This window comes from Falco peregrinus, chromosome 11, assembly GCF_023634155.1.
Source record: "Falco peregrinus isolate bFalPer1 chromosome 11, bFalPer1.pri, whole genome shotgun sequence".
Lineage (NCBI taxonomy): Eukaryota > Metazoa > Chordata > Aves > Falconiformes > Falconidae > Falco > Falco peregrinus.
In genome coordinates, this window is record NC_073731.1 from 13,869,277 (window position 1) to 13,891,265 (window position 21,989).

The window sequence follows — 21,989 nt, forward strand, 5'->3', positions numbered from 1 at the left end:
AAACCCACCACCACCACAAAATCCTATGGATTAAAATTTTGGATTTGATAACTACTAATAATCAAGAGATTCAGAGTTGATTTAACAGCAATATTTAAACCAAGCCTTCTAAATGACAAAAAGAGGGAAAAGCAAAAATATACATAAATCTATTTTCTTTTAAAAAAGGCTATTAAAATGTAGCTAATTATGCTTTTCAGTAGGATGTTTTTCATCGGGGGGCTCAGTGTTGTTTCCTTGATTCATGCTTTCAAAGCTATAATCAACAGTTTGAATATCAGAAGCACACTGGTGACTAATTTCAACTAATACTAATTACTAATACTGTAATTAAAACACAATTGGCTGGGCTTTAGAGCAAAAGGCTAACAGGACATATGTGTTCCTTTTAAGAATGCATATAGTTGCTCTCCCCCAAAACAACCTAGCCCAAGTTAAATAGGTTTAGAAAAGCATATGGCTTAGAATTATTACAAACCAAAGAATGAGTAAATTCAAGTTGGCAAAATCTTTCCCAAAGTGACTTAGCATGAATGCTAAATGTAGATTTTTGTTTCTTAGGGACTTGTGAAACTAAAACCCAATTTCTTTCTTCACCTCCCTGCAGTAGGTTTTTTAGAAAAGACTAGGGAGGGAGACTGATGTCAGGACCTATTTGGAATTTACTCCACATGAAATACCTTTCTGGATAATAAGCAGTGAAAACCTTTTTGGTGATTACATGAATATTCACCAGTGTACACAGAGCATAAGGGCCACATTTTATGCCAGGTACAGTAATCTTTGAAACACATTCCAGGCAAACTACCAGGCTAAACTTTCATATAGAAACTATGTCTTGCTATGATGGATATTGAATGACAGGAAGAAGAACATTCCACTTTAAAAGTCAGAACTATACTCATTGGGAATGCATCTGTTCACAGCAAAATTGCCGTGTTCCTAGGACTTTCCGTATTAGAATAAAAAGCTAAATTAGCTCTTGTTAGTAAATCTTGCTTTTAGGATTGAGAGGGAAAAGTGAGATGCAGCTTCATCCAGCTCACGCCCTGCAACACTCTGAGATTTAAGCATATTTCTCATGTGGCACTTCTGTATCTGAAATCTAAGCCTGTTAATCATATAACATGGTACTGTTATCTACATCACATGCTGATAATGCCCCATTTTATAAAACAAAAGCTTTTCAAATATAAATAAGATTTCATATTACAGGTGTGTGAAACTGATTATATAGGCTACCTGTTACGTCAAAAGATGCTGCAGTACTTTTTTTAAACGTATTTCTCTAAATGTCATGCATTGCCCTATGATTGATTGTTCTGCATTTACACAAGCATTTTGTGCCATCTCTGATTGCTTTTTATTCTTAGATTTCTGTGAGAAAGATTGTCATGGTTTAGTTCAGCCTGTCATATAACTACATATACTCGAGCTGTTAGCAGAATACCAAACAACAGTCATGCACCTGGTGGGATGATACCTGCTTCTTGAATACTGGAAGTTAGTAGTTACCACATAGAGCATAAGTATTTGCTAGTACTGTGTTTGTAAACTACTTGCATACTTATAAAACCCCAAAGAACAGAAATTAAAACTTGAGCTAGCAACACTTGTTGAAAGATAAGGAAAAAGAAAGAAAATCAAAACTGTATGGAAAAGATACTTTTTTTTTTTTTTTATACAATTGTCTACATTTTTGCCTCCAGTTGTCTATAATCCCCTTTCATTTTCTACAGATATTTATGTTTCAGTAGTTATCTTGCAGGAAATCAATCTTTCTTCAGGATCCTACAGATAAAATTCCTCTGTGTCTGCTATGTGCTTATATGATCATTTATTCTGAGTTACAATTTCACTCTCAAGTCAGGCAAGCACAGAAAATGAGCAGCAAAGAAAGAAAAACTTCATAAGCAGAAGTGGTGTGGAAAATTAGGAAGCATAAGAGATGTATATGATGATGGCATAAACAAACAGGAAACAGATTAAAGCTAATTGATATCATTTGTTAATTTAAAAATTACACTGAATATGAAAAGCAAGACAGCTGGCTATCACATATTCATATTAGTAATAAAGTCTTCAAATAGATTAAACTGGGATAAGTTGTTAAAATACTTTTACAAAGATGCAATTAATATACTCAGAGTAAAGCTGCTATTCAGGACTGATTGCCAGCCTCTGGGAAGACTAGGGACATGGGCAAAAAAGAATCTCATGAAACTCAACAAGATCAAAAGCAAAATCCTGTACCTCACCCAGCCTAATCCATTGCAGTAAACAACGCTACGGTCTGTCTGTCTGTGCTAAAATTTTAGGGCACCTCCTATTCGATATGACTCCCAAGTCCTTAGTTGCCTGCGTGCCCTCCCAGCAGTGAAGGCTAACAGCATACCGAGCTGTAGGAACAGGTACTGAGCCAACAGAAGAAAAGGAAGAGATTATGCTCATTTATTTGACCCTTGTTAGATAAAACATGGCACATTGCATCCCATTTTGGACCCAAATACAATACTGCTAGACCTGGGCCAGTCTAGTAGAGGACCATCAGGATCGCTGGGAGGCTGGAGCACATGCACTGTGCCAGAAGCTGAGGAAACTGGCTTGGTTAGCTCAAGAAGGTTCCTTGCTGGCCCTAAACCTAACAGCACTCTTTGGTATCTGAGAGCAGGTTATCAAAAAGACTGAGCCAGGCTCTTTACTGAGGTGCACAACAGGAAGAACAAAAGACAACGTTAAAAAATCGAAACAGGATGTTCCAGATGGACTAGAGGCATAGGAAAAAAAGAAATTGCATGGAGGCGGGGAGTACATTGGAACAGGCTACGCAGAGAAGTTGTGGTATTTTCTTCCTTGGAGATATTCAAGATTTGAGTGCATAAAACCTTGAATAGGATGATCTTTCTTCATAGCTGACCTTCCTTTGAGGAACAAGCCAGGCTAGATGCCCTCCTCAAGTCCTTTCCAACGTGAAGGGTTGTAAGCTTCTATGACAATGGGATGACTTTTGCAGAAAGCATGCATACAAGATAGACTCCTGAAACATTACAACCTCTATGCATTTCTAATGCATATTTGAGTACCAAGAGATGTTCTGCCTTTTTCATACTCAGAATTTAGTTGCCATGGCAACATGTTCTGACTTGGAGGCTCTCTCCAGTGGTATTCCAATTTCTATAGACTAAAAGGAGCTCGTACCCTTTTTTCAAAGGCTCATATATTTACGGTCTCTGACAGAAATATATTCAATGGCACATTCATGTCCCTGAACTTAAAACACATGTACTTTAATTCCTAATTATTCATTTAGAATCCAAACCCAGAGGTCTAATGACTCAGTTTCTGGGGGTACAGCAATTCATGTCATTCTGCAGTCATGCTGTACAGCCAGCCTCAAGAAAATGCTCCTGGAAATTTTTTTCTATTAGGTGGGAAGGTGAGATCAAGGCCATTTTCAAGCAAGCAAACAGCAGGAAAACAGGCACCAAACACTGTTATATTAGCTGTGGAAGACATTCCATTCAAAGAAATCTGTTGCTTTCATTAAGACAAAATATTAAGATTTTTTTTCTTTATGTTTATACATAATTTGATTTTCATATCAGTCACGGATCTCCTGGTGTTAAATAAAGAGACCATTGTCACCATCTTTAGCATTGCACAGTACAAGAACATGTTCTAGATCCTTGCCAACGCTGTAGTTACCACATAGTGAAACCTTGCTTCCCCCACTCAAGGAGGCATCTTTCCCTTGGCTGCCTATGATCTGCAACAGATGCGGCTGTAACTCAGAACACTTGTTCTTCTAGGTAAAACACAAAGGAAGAGATGACATAGTGCTAGCATTTCTGTCTCTAGGCAATGCAAGTAGTCCCCTCTGTCAGAAGATACCCTAGATGACGATGTTTATTATTGTTGTTTTTTAAGACAAGCTATTCATCTTGTTTCTACTATACATGCAGGAAAGCAGACAAAGAAAGAAGATTCTACCCTTATATGTGTACAATGCAATACAACATAAATCATTAAATGCCTATTAGTTTTAAATTATGTAATGCTTAGTTGTTGGTTTGGGTTTTTTTGTGGATTTTTTTTTATTTGCTCTACACACTTGCCAATTATGCAGTTATCATTTGTTGGTAACCTAAAGTCTAGTTCACCTAACATACTAATAATGGAACATTAAAAATCTTCTGCTCAAGAATAAACCCTAGTAAGGTCAAATTTTTTGCACTGATTTGAAGAGATGGTATTATTCACCGATTGAAAGACAGCAGAAAACAGTAAGTTAGGAAGACAGGGACTATGAACTGAGAAACTACACATTTTAGTTAATGCATTCCCCTCTTTCTCCTTTATGTGGCCAAAGCTTCCTGCTGTTACTTACATTTCAGTTTAAAGTGGCAAGAAAATTATGTAATTACATTTTCAATTACCTCCTTTAAGAAATCTGAGTACTGTGTCTTCCTGTTTTTTTTGCTTGAGATGCAACACTTAATTGAACATTAAAAACACCAAACAAGAAAGCATAAAACATTCATTGTCAAATGCTGCCAACTACATGCATTCTTTCACGCAGTGCGAACAATGCCAGACTTGCATTATGCATAGCATCTATAGCTAGTATACAAACAAAACAGTACTTTTGTTAGGTTAGAGATTTGCCTGGATGTCTGATTTTAAACTTTATCTTCAGAGTTTTATAACCGTCATAACAATGCCTCAAAGCAAACCAGAAATTGGCAGTTATAAAGGAACTTTCAAGTCTCACTTGTTCATCAGTTAGTTCGAAGAGGCAACTGACAGCTGGACAGCACCAAGCTAGCTCCTAGCAATACGCACCTATGTACATGGTCTCTGTTGTGAGCCAGTACCTCACCTGGGGTTTCCAACTTTGCTCACTGTTATTCTAACTTCAGAAACCTTTCTCTTTCTTTCACGGTCACAAAGAATACAAATCAAGTCCCTGACAACATAGTCTTAATTTACAAAGAACAGGAAGCCATTAAGATAAGGATTTGTATGTCTGATGTTATAAAACAAAAAATAATTTACAGTCGGAGATCTGAAGTTGGCAAGAATATTTTTGCCTTCACCTGTGAACAATCCCTCTCTCCAATCTACTTTCAAAGTTTCTACATTAAGCAAAAGTTTGTTCTTCACATGCTTACAAACATCCACTGTAGAAACAGCCCAATGAACTTCAGTCCAGATCTAAAGATATTCACTAACCCACCGCTGTAAAGCAATGTTCAGGTTACGGTGCCCTTATTATATACTCCATGTTCAAGTAAGAACCGGTACTAATTGTATAGTGCAAAGGAAACCTGGCTGGCTCGAGATGATGGCTTTCTTCAATAACTGTTTATGTTTTCACAATGAGGCGGATATGAGGAACTGCACCTACTTTGACCACAAATGAGGCTGCAATTAAGTTTCTATTTTAATATAAGTATATAACTTTAATCTTACAATTTGACTATTAGTATTATTAAATCTCTGAAATGTAATATTTTCTGGAATTGCTCTGCTGTATCTCAACACATAAGTCACACATTTAATTTTTAACATGCCCATTATACTGAAGTAAGAAGCCAAATGACAACTACTAAACTAGTCCCCTAATTACCATCATTTCCAAACATCATATATTCTAAGGAAAACAACAGTGTTCAGCAAAAGTTTCACTGCTGTCCTTAATTTAGAGAAAAATAAACCCTCTTACCGTATTGATCCAATCATGTAGGGCTGTGCTAGCTGTACTACAATAGCTCCGCTCCCAAGCTGATGGCATGTGTACCCAGAATCCCAATCATAGTTTTTTGTGTCTCCATTCAATAAGGCATTCCGACTGCGACTTACACCCTCTATCACACTGGCACAGTCTGCAATTGTTGCAACATTTTCAGTGGGAACTGTGAATTAAAAATACAAAGATGAGAGACATACAGTCAGAGAACAGTTCAGATACCAATGGTCTTTATTTCTAGCAAAGAATAGGGAAAAAGGAGAAAGAGAAAAAAAAGGATGAAAGTATGATCAACACAATGAAATTTAACTCTTATTTAATACAAACTATGAAACAGAATCAAGTGGTACAGATAATTTTTATAGCATCGATCCCAGAATAGCTTGCTAAATTAACAGATGGATTTCTGTCTTGGTGATATGAAATCAGTCCTTTAATACAACTGGGAGAAAAATACCTTATGTAGCAAAACTTTTAAAATTTTAAACTAACTTCTTCCTGTTTTCGTGACGAAAACTTCACCCCACCCCCGCCACCCCCAAATAAAAGAAAAAAAAAGAAAAAGAAAAAGAAGAGAGAGAGAAATAAGTGGAAGATAGTTTAAAGCATTGATCTGGACTGTGGGAAGCCAGGACTCAAAGTCTTTGAAACCAGGGCTTGAAGTCTCACAGCTCAGGAGACTATCTCCAACCCATACCTGCTGGCACTTCTGACAGGCTCTCTGTCTGTGATCAGAAATTGCACCCCAGAAATTAGAAAATTTAAATGCTTTTTAATACTTACAAAATCCTTCAATACAAGTATTGGACTACAAGAGGGAAGGAGACCAATAGGTCTGCCAGACAAATGGAACAGCAAGCACAGAACTATTTCTCATTCAGTCAAAAGACAGGATAAAGAGAAGATTAAATGCCATAAAAAAGAAATTGTAATAGCCCAATAGCAAAAGAAAAGAAAGTACTTAGAACTCATCCTACTGAAAAAAGGAAGGCTAAACCACAGGACAATGAGTTTCCTCCAGGAGACAGTAATGGAATCATACAGTACTTCCCCCCCTCCCTCTTAATTTCATCAAAGATCTTTGCTGGATAATTCTTTTTTCTATCCTATATGCAGCCATAAAAAAATGCCAGCATGCAGTAGCCCACTATGTCAAAGAAAGTCAAAGATACTACTGCAGAATATCAAATTGGCCTTCTTTCATTCACCTTACATGCAGTTATTTGAATATTAGAGGGAAAATACCAAATTAGGGAGCTCAAAGAATTTTCAAATTAGTAAAAGCATTCCTGGGAAAATCACGACAAGAGGAAGGATGTTTCAGTGGGAAAAAAAAGTAAGATTACAATTCTAATTGCACAGGCCAGTGCTAAACTGCTACCCTGTGCTGCAACATGTATAATGAACTTTCTTTCACCTCTACAACCCTCTTGCAATCAGTGTACATATCCAGCACTGTGGTCCATGTGTCAGCGTCCTCCAAGTTCAGTTCTTCCTCCTCCCTGGTACATCCGAAACTGAACTCTCTAGCTTGGAAACTGCTGTTATAAACCAAATTAGATAAAGGATAATATAACTCTTTACTAGGCACTTTTAGAAGCAGGGGAGCATTACATGCTTGGCAATAAAAAAAAAAAAAAAAAAAAAAAGGCTTAGCGTTGGGAGTTGTTATTCTTTAGCAAAGGATGTAACTTTAGTGTTGGTTTCCAGAAAGCTTCCCAAGGAGAGGAATGCTCTTCTTGTATGTACTTAGTCCTGCTTAATCTGACTTAAATCAACGCTAAGTAGTTTCCCCCTTCCTTTCAAATCAAACAATATTCATAATATAGTTAGAACCTGACATAATTTCAGCAATTTCATCAAAAATCAAGACAACAGCAGCTCCTCTGGGAGCAGGCTGTGAGAAAGAGGTTTATTTTCTTGCGCATAGAGTACTTTTCCAGCACTGTTTTACAAGCACTTCAATACTTGGTTTTGGAACCTCCTATTATTTCCCTTTGTTAACATTCAACCAAGCATGGTACTTTCTTTCTGTTTGTAATTTAGAGAGAATCCTGAGCTTTTTGAACATCACCTTCCAGCAGGATGGCAGATAAACATGAAAAAAAAAAAGAAAAAGAAAAAGCTATTTGAGACACCTTAGGTCCAGCACTTTACTAAAATGCTCAGTTTTTAGTTAAACTCTACAACTTTTCAAATTCTCTCTCAAAAAAATAAACAAGACTGAAAAATGATCCTCTCTGAACATGTAAAAATCAAGGTTGCCAGTTGAGCCTTTTTTGGGGAGGAGGTGGTGGTGGTGTTAAAAACACTGATTGCTTTATCTAAACGATAACAAAAAATCTTTCAGCACAGGCTGCATTAAAAAAATGCTAAGATTTTGTGTGACAGCTTCTGATAAAGGACAATCAATCTGTGTGGTAACGCAGTTTGGAAGACAGAGAAAGAAATAAGTTTAAAAAGTTATCTGAATGACAACGATCAATTTAACAAAATTTTCAAATTCACAATCTCTCATATAAAACATTTTTGAAAGTGAGAAAACCAAAAAAAATAGAATAACTAAGACTTCAAATGAACACTGTTGGAATTTTCACAAGAAAACAAATGATGTAGTACAAGTGCAAATGTACTATTTTAAGCTCACTGCACGCATAATAATTACATGATTTTAATAGTTGTCTGTAAAATATATATTTAAAATACTACAGCGTCTGAAAATGGCTGAAATATAGCTATGTGAAATTTCAGAGCTAATTGTAAGAGTCTCCAGCACCCAAAAAAAAGAGATAAGTTTCCATTAAAAGCTAGGATTTTACTTGTGCTGGTGGTGTCAGGAGCGTGACCTAAAAACCACCAACCAACCACCACATCATAAAACACACAAGGGAAAAAAGTGCAAGCTCACTGCCAAGTAATAATCCAAGGCAGTGGAAAGGCAACGGTTTCTGAAAAATCTACTGTACTATCATCTCTGCTCATAAAATATTACTAAACCCACCATATTATTCTTCTGGAAACCTCTTAATTCCCTATTACTGAAAAGAGACGTTCAGAAATCCCCAAATTCTTACGGGGGAGCAGGTGGCAGACATTAGAAGTACTTCACTGGGAACAGTCTGAATACAGCAAAGACTAACAATGCGAACCGAGAGCGCTGGCACTGAAACAGAGGTTGCCCTGGCTTCCTTTTCTTCCCCTTTTCCCTGGCAGCAAGGGAACGTTGAGTATCCATTTTACATAGGTATTAAAGCATCTATATATATTGCTGCTTTTTGTAGGAAGAGGAAACTACTGAAGTCTTGGTTAAAAAAAAAAAAAAAAAAAAAAAAAAGTAAAAGATGAAGTGTCAGAATCAATGTTCATGTTGAAGCTCTATGGCATGTTCCGGACCCCCCCCCGAGCTATGTGAGGCGTTACCTGAACACAGCATTGAACACAGCACAGCTCTCTTCTTCCACCCTTTTACACCTTCAGGCCCTCTGAGCATTGTCCTGCTCTTTCTCACATCTAGATTTCTGCACTAATCCGTGACCTCCTACGATGATGTTACCCTGATTAGTCAAAATCCTTAAGAACCACCCAGAAACTGTCTTAGTGTGTTTTTAATAGAATTCTGTGGTCTTCCCTACAAGGGTTAATTAGAAAGTGATTCTAACTAATTGCAGTGTGCGGGAGGTACCATACTCTTCCTTCTGTCTAGGGGGGGGGTCTGTCACTCCCTATTTTGAATATTCATTATCATCTTTTATATCCGCTTGATGAATTTATTAAAAATACCATCTGGTGGGGACTCTGCTCTGTGCTGTATTTTCAAGTCTTCTGGTTCTCTTCCTTTTTCCCTTTAGAATTCCTGCTTCAATTTAGGTCACTTGTTTACAAAAACATACTGCCAAAACTAACAGTCTTGTTTCTTTTTTTTTTTTTTTTTTTTTTTTTTAATCCACCAGCTACCCAGCTTTTACTGGAAACAATGTTGTTAAGAGAAAATAAAAGAGGGGATTAAAATATGGAAATTATTTTTTCACACTGTTCATACAGCAGTTTTTCTCCAATAAATCTGATTTTCATTTATGGAAAAGATGTGTGTTAGCAAAGCATACACATTCTGTAAGCAAACAAAACAGAGAAGATTATTGAGGTTACAGGACAGTAGCATCAGAACATTAAAACTTACTATCTTGTCTCTTGGTCTTATGTTACAGTACAGAGCAACAAACAGCTTGGCAGTATATTTAATTCTAGTATAGTATTTTTATAAGGGATTGTCATTTTCAAGGCATGACTTAAGGGCCATCTATACTGGCTACATTTAAAGATAAGACAGATATGTCATTCAACTGTCCTCAGAGATCCCACAGGAGAAAAACACAGCAGGAGTGTGTGGTTGCCTCAGTCTTATTTATTTATCCTTTATGCTTCCCCACCCCGCCACCCCTTAATTTTTAGCAGACTTGATTTTCTGTAGGAATTTTTTTTCCCCTGATGTATTCAAAAAAATTAATGCAGCCACTGTTAACTGCTTCCATGTCTGAAGTGTAAAGTTCTTCCTTTCACCTCCCAGTCTGGACAGGTCAGATTTTGCTTTCTGCCCATCCATTGTAACTTCACTGCAGTCAATTGGCTAATACTGGGGGTACGGGACGGGACAGGACATGATCACACAACAGAAAATCCACAAATAACTCTTTGCAACACAGAAAGGCAAGAACAGAATGGATGCCTGCACCAGCTCACAAAATCAGTCAGCAATGAACCTTAATTACTAAAATAAACATAGAGACAGCAGATACACTAAGTAGTCGTACTTTATAGGAAGGCAGTAATTTAAAGCATTATGGACTGTTGAATATACAAGCAACAGTCAAAGATTCTCAGCTAAAGTGTCATCATTGCAACACAACTGTTCATTTTACTGAATTCTCTTAAGACACAAAACTATGTCTTTGTGAAGAAACTATAAACAAGAAATTGTACTGGAAAAAAATAATTTTTGTTTTAGTTAATGTAAAGGAGTGATTTTTCTCCCATGCTGACATCTGTTAAATGCTCAGCTTTCAATTGCTCCATTTTTAATGGTACAATTGCATTCCTTCTCCACCTGAACATCAACTGAGCTGACAAAAGTTTCCTCACTAGGAAGCGATGGTTAGATAAAAGAAGCCTGAGAGCAAAGAAAAAAAATCAGGAATGTCAGTATTATTCCAGGGTTCAATTTTATTGTATTAAATAAAAGATACTGGGCATTTGCTTTCATTATTTTCCACATGCCAGAAGATTTTTTAATTCTTACCTTTATTCATTTAGAATTAGCACTTGTTTATTTGCTACACAGTAGAAAATACTGAGTCTACAGACTTTTCAGTTAATTAGAAGTATAAAGTCCTGTCTCCTCTTCCACACATTCTTTCTTATTTTCTTGAGATGAAATTTCCTGATGATATTGAAGATTCAAATGAAATGTAGCAATCAAGAAATCAATCAAGAACTCAAGAAATACCAACTTCAAACAAATAGCAACAGTGTTTCCACCTGTTTCAGTGGAAAGCTTTCTGCAAGCCATATTTAGCTGGAAAAGAAAACCCCACTAATATTTGTCTATGTCCAACTGTCAGGGTGGATTAGAATAACCTTAGAGAAGGCTGATTTTTCAGTTGATATATGCTAAAGCCTATGATTTCTGATCCAGTAAGTTAGAACAAACCCATTCAAGTCATTAGAACTGGCGATTGGCTGGCTACTGGGCTCCTTCATTAAACATTCTGCCTGAAGAAATAGCAACTGTTTCAGAAGAGCCCTAGTAAGTACACATCCTTCGTCACAGCACTGGAAATAGGAAGTATAAAACAATCAAATAAAAAGAAACTGGAGTCATACGGACAGATCTCTGTTGAAGAATGGGTAGCAGTAACCAAACCAACCATGTAGCTGCCCTTTCCTGTAGCAAGAAGAGGGGAAAAAAAAAAAAATCCCTGCTGTATTTAGATAGACTTCAAATTTTCATAATTTCCTAAGGCTATGCTTGCAGCAGGGCTGACTTATGTTGCTGGGTAAACCTGCATGGTTTTTAAAGAAGGCTAACCTTTAAAAAAGGAGAAGAAATGAAATACGATAGCTTTGTGTGGAGTCAACATTAAACTAGACACAAAAATAGCAACTCTCACTGCTTCCTTGGGGAGAGAGAGCATGCAATCTTTTTCAAAGCTGAACCACACACTAGGAAACTGATAGGACTCGTTTCTCTTGGTTATACATTTAATTATTATTTTTTTAGATAACTACCAGAAAGTAAGAGACAAGTGATTTTTTTTTCCCATTTAATACAAGTTCTCCTAAGGCACTGAACAGCACACAAGTGAAGGTTCACAATGATTCATAAGTACTGAACAGCATTCCCTAGAGGGTGACCAAGGACATTCCAGTGTTTTACATCCATCTCCTGCTCTTCAGTCATTATTCACTGTTCTCCCTTTCATGTGTAACGTACAAGTTACAAGACAGTCTGATAGACTGAGACAGACTACAGATAAACACAACTTCATATTAAAGCCTTCCACATCGCACTCCCTATGACCTTAACAAGGCTTAAAATAGGATGGTAGGCTGGTCAAACCCACATGCCTGCATAGTTCCTGACTGCTCCTCAGCACCGAGTACTGATTAAAAGACTAAGCATGGTTATAATTTTTTTCCAATTGAGACAGAAAAGAGGAAGTGGTTCCTATATTTAGGTGGAAGACCCCCCTGCCCCCCCCCCCCAAACCAAAAGAGGCACTACACAGAACCAGCCCCTTACACACTGTTGTAGCTTTATGCCACTGGGCAGATCAGAAGCTTTTATGAAACACCACGTCCCACCAAGTACTGCTTCTGCCTCCAAAGGAGTACGTCTCTTCCTTGTAACAATTTTCATTTGTTTTGGATTCTAGATTAAATATTAATGACTACAGACCATTTAAAATTTCAGAAACGGAAGTTCATTAAAAGCAAACAGTATGGTTTTGAATTTTAAAAAGATATTTACATCCCTGTTAAATGAACCAGTTATGTCACACTCATGAATCTAACACGTAGAACTGTTAACTTACACATTTAGAGATAGTACTATGCCAAAAGGAAAACTACATCTCAACCCTAACATCTGCATTAGAGAATAATTTCATTCAATGGAATTAATTTCTGTCACTTACTTCATCTCACAAGACAACAAAGTATAAAGCAACACTAAAACACCACACAGTGCTAGAAAGAGCATTTCTTGCTACTTTTACTTCAAAACTGTTACTCAACCACCAATGGGTCATGTCAGTACCACATCCAGTATTGTATAAAGTAATTGCATCTTTGGTATTAACTTTTATGTCATTAATAATTTGTCATGAAAACCATATACGCAAAACCACAGCAACATAAAATTGCTGTTATTATGAAAGAGCGCTTCATTTTTACTATTTGTTTACCAGCCTTCTAATCTTCACTTTACAGTGACAGCCGTTACATAGGTACTATCCATCAGTCATAATGCATCTGATATATTACCCTCTTTGTATATACAGCTTTCTGATCAAGTTGAACAGGTTTCACAAAAAAAAAAATAAAATATAATTACTCTCAAATCTCCAAACAAGATCCCTGAACAAATACTTCAGTAGCCTTTTTTCTTTGACATGAGGTTTCAAATGACAAACTCTTTGCATATTATCTTCAGCATCATTTTGGTAGAAGTAAGGGTCACAAAGTTTCTCTGAAAGGACCATAGGGCCTTCAAGGGCTGACCAACATCACATTTTCTTAATAAAACAGGTTATAGAAACAGCAGCTGTGTTTGTTCTAACCTAATTTAATACCATATTTAATACTATACTGGACAAAAACATAAAGCCAGGAGTATTACCTAATACTGGTTTTCAAGGGTCAAAGATTAAAGCTTCTACACTCAGTCAAGCTTAAGAGCAACCTGCTCTGATTGCTGCACTTATGTCTATTTTGTGGAGCTTTCTTAACTGCTTTCAGTTCACTCTACCCTATCAGGTCACTGCAGAAACAGAAACAAACATTACAAGTCCTCATTAGAGCAATAAAATAAATCTGTGCCAAATACACCATTGGTAGTCACACTGGTTTTTTTTACAGAAGTGGAACTGGGACAGCCTGCTTGATCAAGGGAGACAGACAACATGCTACCTTACAGTAACCACCACAGGTATGTAAAACAAAGCATTAAATGGAGATAAGGTCACTTTGATGGATCAAAGCTGTTGGGAATATTTTTGGATAGATAATGTTGATGGCCATAAATTCTAGTGAAACAGCCACTGTGCCCCTGCACCATTTCACAACCAGACTGCCCTGAAATAGTCCCAAAATCTTGCCATTTGTCCCTTTCTCACCATAAATTCTGCAGGGCCATGTATCCAACTGTTGCTACCTCATTTACAAACTGAAGTTCATCCACATCCCTCTTTCAATTAACTACTCACTGTATCCTTACTCTTTTAATTGGCCATTAATTGTGTTGACTCCCATCTCTTTAATATAAGATTATAATATATATAATTATATATTATATATTATATAAGATTATATATAAGAGGGCGATGTGATTTTGAAATGAAGGGGATAATGGCAAGGGTGTTGATTTCTAGTCCAGTCCAGGCTAGTACTCAGTGGTTACTTGAAATTGTGATGCTGTAGAGCCCTACAGGCCTCTCTTTGCTTATTGTAGATCACTTCAAATGACGTATGCATACAGCAGCTTGATTAACCCAACAGAGTGACAGCACAGTTCCACTGATCACCATGAACGAATACTTACTATTAAATGAGTACCCTATTTCCCTGTAAGATTCTGTAACTACAGAAAAAAAAACCATAATTGGATAAATTTTAATAAAGCCACATAAAGTCTCCATCCCCTAGATTATCTTTGAAACTCAAGAAATGCTGAAACAGATCAAATAGTTTGTCTCACCAAAATGCTCACTAAAGCCCAAAATGTCATGGAGTATCTCAAAGAAAAGCCAACCATGATACAAGCACACTTCCATGAACATGCACAGATTCACTTACTTGCCTGCTGTTACAACAAAACAATCTTTGAGTTTACACACACACAAAACCCAAATACATTATTTGAGTCCTAAATTAGGTATTTGCTAAACAAGACTGATAATCTTACATCAAATACATACAGATGTATGTACCACTTCTTTGCACACAGTACTCTAATTTTGTATTTTTAAAAATTCATAGCTGGCAGTGCTAAATATGAAATTTTTAAGGTTTTATCAAACTCAAAACATTTTGTTTCTCTGTTAACCAGCTTACTGAAGGTAGCTGTTTTCTTTAAACCCAGTTCGTCCTTAATGCTTATTCTATTTTCTTGTCAATAGCAATGGCAATACTGCTTGCAAACTCCCTAAAATAAAGGGAAAACGTTCTATTTGCATTATGGAACAGCTTGTACACTCTGGGGCTATATAACATAAAAATCAGTAAGGTGTGATTTGTCAGGCTACTTACTCCATGCTTCTAAAACAACAACAAAATTACACAGCACACCCCATGAATCAGGTGCAACCATGCAACGCCTTTATATAATGGATTGGGAACAGGCTGAAGGAGTTGGGTCCCATTTTTTCACAGCTAAATATTTTAGTTTTCTCAGAAAAAAATGTGAAAGAACTGTGTCTTATTAAAATCTTCCCTCTCATTCTTTTTTGAACACTGCTTTCCCTTCCATCTATCTTATGTGCATACTTTATTTAAATACATGTTTAAAATCAGCATGAACTCTGAGAATTTTGCTGAAATTCTCGATTTCATGCCAGAAGTAAGAAACTGTGGGAAATCCCACCTAAGCAGCTACTAAAAGGCACACAAAACTCTTCCCAATGGATTTCAGAATCTCACTTATGTGAGTTTATATGGAAGAAAGCACAAAAATCACCCTGTTTGGACTATTAAATCTTACTTTGACATAGTTCACCATTCAGTATTGTTGGTCTGTTGGGGATTTCTACCTTAAGTAATGCAGTACTATGTAGAGGTACTTAAATCAGTACTATATAAGCTGTCCGGAGCTCCAGAGGTAGCAGAGTGCCCCATCAACACAACGTTCAGAGAATAAGGGAAGCCAATATAACGTTCTGCCATGGCTAAGCGTGTCTATGACTCTTTGGGGGAAAATCAAGCATGAGAGTTTACTTTCAGCAGTTGAAACTAGGCTGTATAAGAGGCCCTAAATGCCCAAATCCATCTTCACTGCAATAAATAGCTCTGGTTACTCCATCCTCATTACAGAATTCAGGCTAACCTAGCGGGAGGTAACATCAACCATACTATGACATGCAAAGAAAAATTGGATTAGCACCACAGCGTGACTCAATTACCAGTGGCTTTGTCAGCAGCAGTTGATTTAATTTGAACTTTAGCATTCCTGCAGCATCACTAATTAATCCACAGAACTGGAATTTCAAAGAAGTTGCAAGGACTAGCCAACTAATTTTATGCTTACCATCATTTAACTCAAGTTTTCTGTGTAGAGTAAGAGTGCAATAATGAAAAGACAAGTGTTTGCAACAGTTCATATAAAAGGAAAACAATTTTATCTCTTACCTATCAGACCTTTCTCAAGAGTAAAAGTTTTGTTCGTGAACATACATTCAAATGCCACAATATGGAAAACTTTGTTCACTGTGTTGTGGGTCCCAACAATTCGAATATACCTACAGGGGGCGAAAATAAAAAGAACAAGTAAATAGTACACGTTAAGCATGACAAACTTCTATGCATTAAAACAACAACGATTCGGTTGGATTATATTGTGCAGACCTGCAAGAACAGAGTAACTGTTAAAAAAATAAAATAAATTAAGAAAAGGATTAAAACCAGTATAAATTTCACAGCAAACTTGTATCTACTGTGAAATCTATATATCAAAAAAATCTTTCTGGACTGATTTGCCAAGAAAAGCAAAATGAAGGACCTTCTGGTTCAGAAATAGATGGTTAGTGTAAATGTGTGCTCACAGAGTCTAATCACCATCGTCATCATCCCTTTACCAACTGCTTTTCATCAGTATGAAAGATTTCTTACAGCCAGGACAAACCCAACAAATCAGTGAGGCTTCTGCACAAACGCCAAAAATCACTTCCATTTTAATATGGCTGTTTCTAACACTGGATGTACAGGATAGCAATGTCTTTGCTGGTGTATCTTTAATATTTATTATAAATAATAATAATAATAATAAATATCTGAACAGTCAAGTGTTATGAAACAAAGCTAGCTCTGTGTTTCATTCCTGGTTGTATAATTTATACTTCTAGGCTCTAACTGAAAATCAAACAGAGCTGCTCTTGAACACTGCAACCTATTCACCTTCTGTATTACCCCAGAGTCTTCACCTTCTATAAACAGCCATTAACCTCGATTCAGCCTGATTCCTGCATTTTCCAAGTTCTTACTATAAATTTTGAAAAATCCCAAATGGAATATTGCATACCATCTCACAAAATGTCGAACAAGCAATACAGAAACCTACCTACAACAAATACCATTACCCCACAAAATGGGTTACCCACACCGCAGAAAGCTTTATATTAAATGAATTAATTTCATTTAAGAAGTGTCAGAATGTAAGAATCTTATGCAATATCCTCGGGTTTGTGGTACAAAACAACCTTTCACTTCGGTAGTGTAATTATAATTCCAACATAATGGCCATTCACCAACAGCAACATTTTGGCTTGTGTTCTTCATCACACCAAGTTGAAAAGGTACACAGCTTTCAGTCCTGAGATATTTTTTAAAAAAACAATAAAAAAACCCTCATAGCTCTTTACTGTACTAATGTTCAACCTCCTTCTACATTTCAAGAATTGAGTGCCTTATGACTTATAAGCAAGCCTCAATGACTGCTATTACTGATATTTGTCTATCACACAGAGAAAAAAATCTTCTAATAAAATAATTTTTAAAAATCCACCTATTACATGCAAATAACTGCAAGACAACCAAGTTACCTGATTATCATGACACTAAAATTCCCAAACTCTACTCCTTTTTGGTTATATTAGCTTCATTTAAAAACCCCAAAACTATTAACATATTTTGATTAAAATTACAAAACTCATACACAGTATACTCAAATTTTCACTTAAAATCTTTTTTCATCATCATTACTTGAAACAAAAAAGAAGGATATGCTATTCCCCAATTAATATTAACTTGCAGATCAATTAATTATCACAGTAGCAAATTTCCTGCAAGTCATTCTACGTAGAAAAAGTAAAAGACGTGAAACCGGAGAAAATAAGTATTTTTCATAAGGAAAAGGTGCATCTGTATTTTAAGAGTATAGCAGAACTTCGCCCTCATTATGTAAACTGTGATGAGTACCTGCAAAAAGCATCAAAAGAATCTTGGCTGACAGTCAGGGAAGAGCAGCTCTTGCCCCAGACCTGCCCATGTGAACAAGTCAGTTGCTGCAATACGATACGTGAAATGCCATATTTTGGGCAAAGCCACATCAGCTTCAGTTTTTCTTAACACACTGAAGATAATTTGCAGTGCTTTTGCAAGTGGCACACAGCCAGGTACAGCCACAGCAAAAGCATGGTAGACACACAGGAGCAAGCCCTCAAGGTTTCTACTCACAAACCTGACCTGCAAAACTGGCACTGATGATCCGCTGAAAACATTATAATCAAATTATTCAGGGGGCTAACAGTTCGCTGTTCAGAGAAAAATCAACCTGAAATTTGAAAGAATCCTTCAGTTTTAGGAGATCTGGCAGACATTTTCAGCTATGGTCCAGTCTTTTCATATTATTTTCTTTTTGTCAATTCACGAGCACAGTATGAACCCTAAATACACAGGAAATGACCAGGATCCAACAACAGCAAATGTTCTGATTCTATCCAGCATCAGAAGCACAGAATTCAACTAAATACAGGAATAATCTTGGAACATTTATCAGTGCACGGGGAGGCCAGCTCGCCATAAAGACTCCCTCATCGCTCAGGCTAGAAAGGTATTGATGGGAGTTGTGCTGCTTGGACAAAAGAGGCTCCAGGCTAACCAATGGAGCATTACTAATGGGGCTACTTTGACATACTTCAGTTACACTGCCTTGCTTTGAAGAGTTTAGAGAATAAACAAAGTAACAATAGGAACACAAGAAACTGCTTCATAATTAGCCTTAAAAGCTAATTTATTTAGACTTTTTGTGTTATGAAATTGGAACACCAGAGCAAACTTCTTGATTGTTTTTGTCTGGTTTGGGTTTTTTTTAAATGTATCAAGAAGGTTAAAGACAGACAAGGCTCAAATAGTTTGCCAGGGGAAAAGCATCTTTATCATCCTGCAGGCTTAGGTTAAATAACGTATCATTCATTGGTTGGCAAATACTCTGCCAACAACTAGAAAGGAAGAAAGCTTACCCGTGTACGCTACATAGCCTTTAAGGCTTTTTGAACAACAGGTGACAAAGCCTCACATTGCTGGAAAGCTGAAATTTTGTGGTAGCATAAAACAAAATCCCATCCTTAAAAATAATCATGTATACATTAATCTTCTAAAGTATACTATTGTGATATTGTAATATTATTGCAAGGTAGAATATAATGATATGAGAAACCCCATCCTTTCTCCCCAGTACAATAATTTATTTTTTCTTTTGTTATCTCTCTCAAGGTCAATGATCAGCATGATTTCCTGCCTGAATCTTGCATTCTTCTACTATGTAGAAATTAAAATAATGTAATCTCAAAATTACTTTAAACGCCCTAACTTCTAAAATCACATTCTCAGATTTTGCATAAAAAATGTGGCTTATTATTCCACCTGATGCACGATACTAAAGCCACAATATCCTGAGACTGTAATCTTCCTTCAAATAAGGCAGAAATTATTAGAAATGCCCAGTATTGCCAGGTAAACAAGCTGTATCTGAATTTCAAATATCTCCAATGAAGAGCGGTATTAAAGGTACATAACCTGTTTCAGAAGAATCAGATGAAGACATTGTAAATACTGCAGTAGTACATCTTAATGAGAAGAACACTAAACAATGGGTTGAAAACAAAAAGTTGGCTCAGAAACATGATAGTGAGAAAAAACTGCAACGTGGACTTCAATATGAACAACAAAGTCTTAATTCAAAGCACGTAAATTTCAGAAGTTTAACATGTCTATTATAGCTCATGACATGCTTGAAAATGTGCAAATTTTCCGAAGCAGTTTTCTGCCAGATGGAAATCCAAATGAATCATGATTAAAAATAAAAGTATCCTTCAGGCAAGCAGACTATGTGTACCACCTCATCATTTCCTGGAGCGATTTGTTAGCTGGAATATAAGAATACAGGCAACAAAATTAATATGAACAATTATTCACCAAGTGCAAATTTGACAAATGCTTAAAATGCATGGAACCTGTTCTGTGTGATCACTTACTAAGGTTTTTAAACATACTGTAGTGGTTTTGGCTGGGATAGTGTTAAATTTCTTCATAGTAGCTCACAAGGTGCTTTTCATGCTGAAATCAGTGTTGGTAACACCGAGACATCTCCGTTCCTGATGAGCAGGAACAGCTTCAACAGCATTCAAGACCTTCTCTGCTTCTCACCCTGCCCTGCCAGTGAGTAGGCTGGGGTGCACAAGGAGTCTGGAGGGGACATGGCCAGGACAGCTGACTCCGACTGTCAAAAGTGATACTCCCTACCAGGAACGGGGCAGACGTTTGGAGTGACAGTGTTTGTCTTCCCAAGTCACCATTACGTGACATGGAGCCCGGCTTTCCTGGGGATGGCCGAACACCTGCCTGCGATGGGAACTGGTGAATGAATTCCTTGGTTTGCTTTGTTTGCATGTGCAGCTTTTGCTTTACTTATTAAAGCGTCCTTATCTCAACCCACGAGTTTTCTCACTTTTACTCTTCCATTTCTCTTCCCATCCCACTGTGGGGGAACAAGCGAGTGGCTGCGTGGGGCTGAGCTGCCCACGACAGTTAGCGCACAACACCACATTACTGCTTTTGGCTCTGAATGGCAGATACAGATACCTGCAAGAGTATCACACCTGCAGATAATTAGGTACATCGACAGAGATGAGATGAGTGAGCAGACTCCGTGTACAACTATCTACAGCAAACTAGGAAGAAAATGCTCAGGCCAGATGTATGTTTGAAAATCCATCCTTCTCTCTATCAAGTGTAGGGAGATCCTTCTGCCAACTTGGGCTCCAAAGTTGGGACTCTTTTCTTCAGAACCACTGTGAATACTGGTGTTGACAATCTCTCTTCATGTAATGATCTGTTCTTTAAGGCATTTGCTCCAAAAGTGGTTGGAATTCAACTCCTTTTTCTAATAACAGGACTTCAAACCTAAGGAGTGGTCCCTCCTCACAGGGAGCCAGGCTAGACTGTGACTGTGACACCACATTCTCTGCCGCTGTGCTATGCACACCAGACAAGGTGTAAGGTCGCTCAGTGAATCACAGAGAAGTATCCAGTTCCTCACTCGGGAACCATAGTTTCATGTCCTATACATTGAAAAAGTTACAGGTTGAACACCATGCCCCCTCCAGGGGCTCTGGTTATGAAATGACTATATTATGAGACATCATCATGAGATCAAAGGATACTTAATTAAGACTGCAGGAGTGAAAATTTCAGTAACTATATATCTTTCAGAGTCCCACTTCGAAAGTTTCACTGTCTTAACATTTGCTTTCTATTTACATATTTATACAAAAAAACACATCCATTAAAAAAAACAATGAATCTTAGTTAACTTAATATTTTCTGCCTTGCAGCTAAGGGGAAAAGAAACAAGCAGCTGCAGGACTGGAAGTGCTGGAGCGAGTAACTTCACTCTCTATATCCTCTGTATGCTATGAACAACAATTCAACCCATATGGAAATCAAATAAAACCCCTAACTGCATAATAAAAAAATTTATTTGATTTCAATTCTTTTAGATACTTAAGTGCAAATCTTACATAGTCTTGCAATTACTTCCCGCCAGTTCAAGTAGTGAGAACAAATATATTCACCACCTCTAAAATGAGTGGTATTCTCCCACCTCCAACACTACATGCTTGCAATTACTAACCAGAAAAAACAGGAAACAACTAAAGATCAAATTTTTAACAGACAAGATTTCCTGAAATACAATACAGGGATCTTCCATGCTGATTAAATCAACATAAATGTGTATACTAATTATTTTTGATAG

At 37.0% G+C, this 21,989-nt stretch overlaps 1 protein-coding gene across 1 annotated transcript in view; it reads right to left on the reverse strand.

The window, feature by feature from the left end:
• Window positions 1-21,989, reverse strand: part of BTBD9 (BTB domain containing 9) — a 118,513-nt gene that overhangs the window by 26,775 nt on the left and 69,749 nt on the right. The window contains exons 8-9 of the mRNA XM_055815914.1: window positions 16,367-16,476; window positions 5,726-5,915 (exon numbers count right to left, since the gene is read on the reverse strand). Coding sequence (XP_055671889.1) covers window positions 5,726-5,915; window positions 16,367-16,476 — 300 coding nt within the window. The remainder of the gene's footprint in view (window positions 1-5,725; window positions 5,916-16,366; window positions 16,477-21,989) is intronic.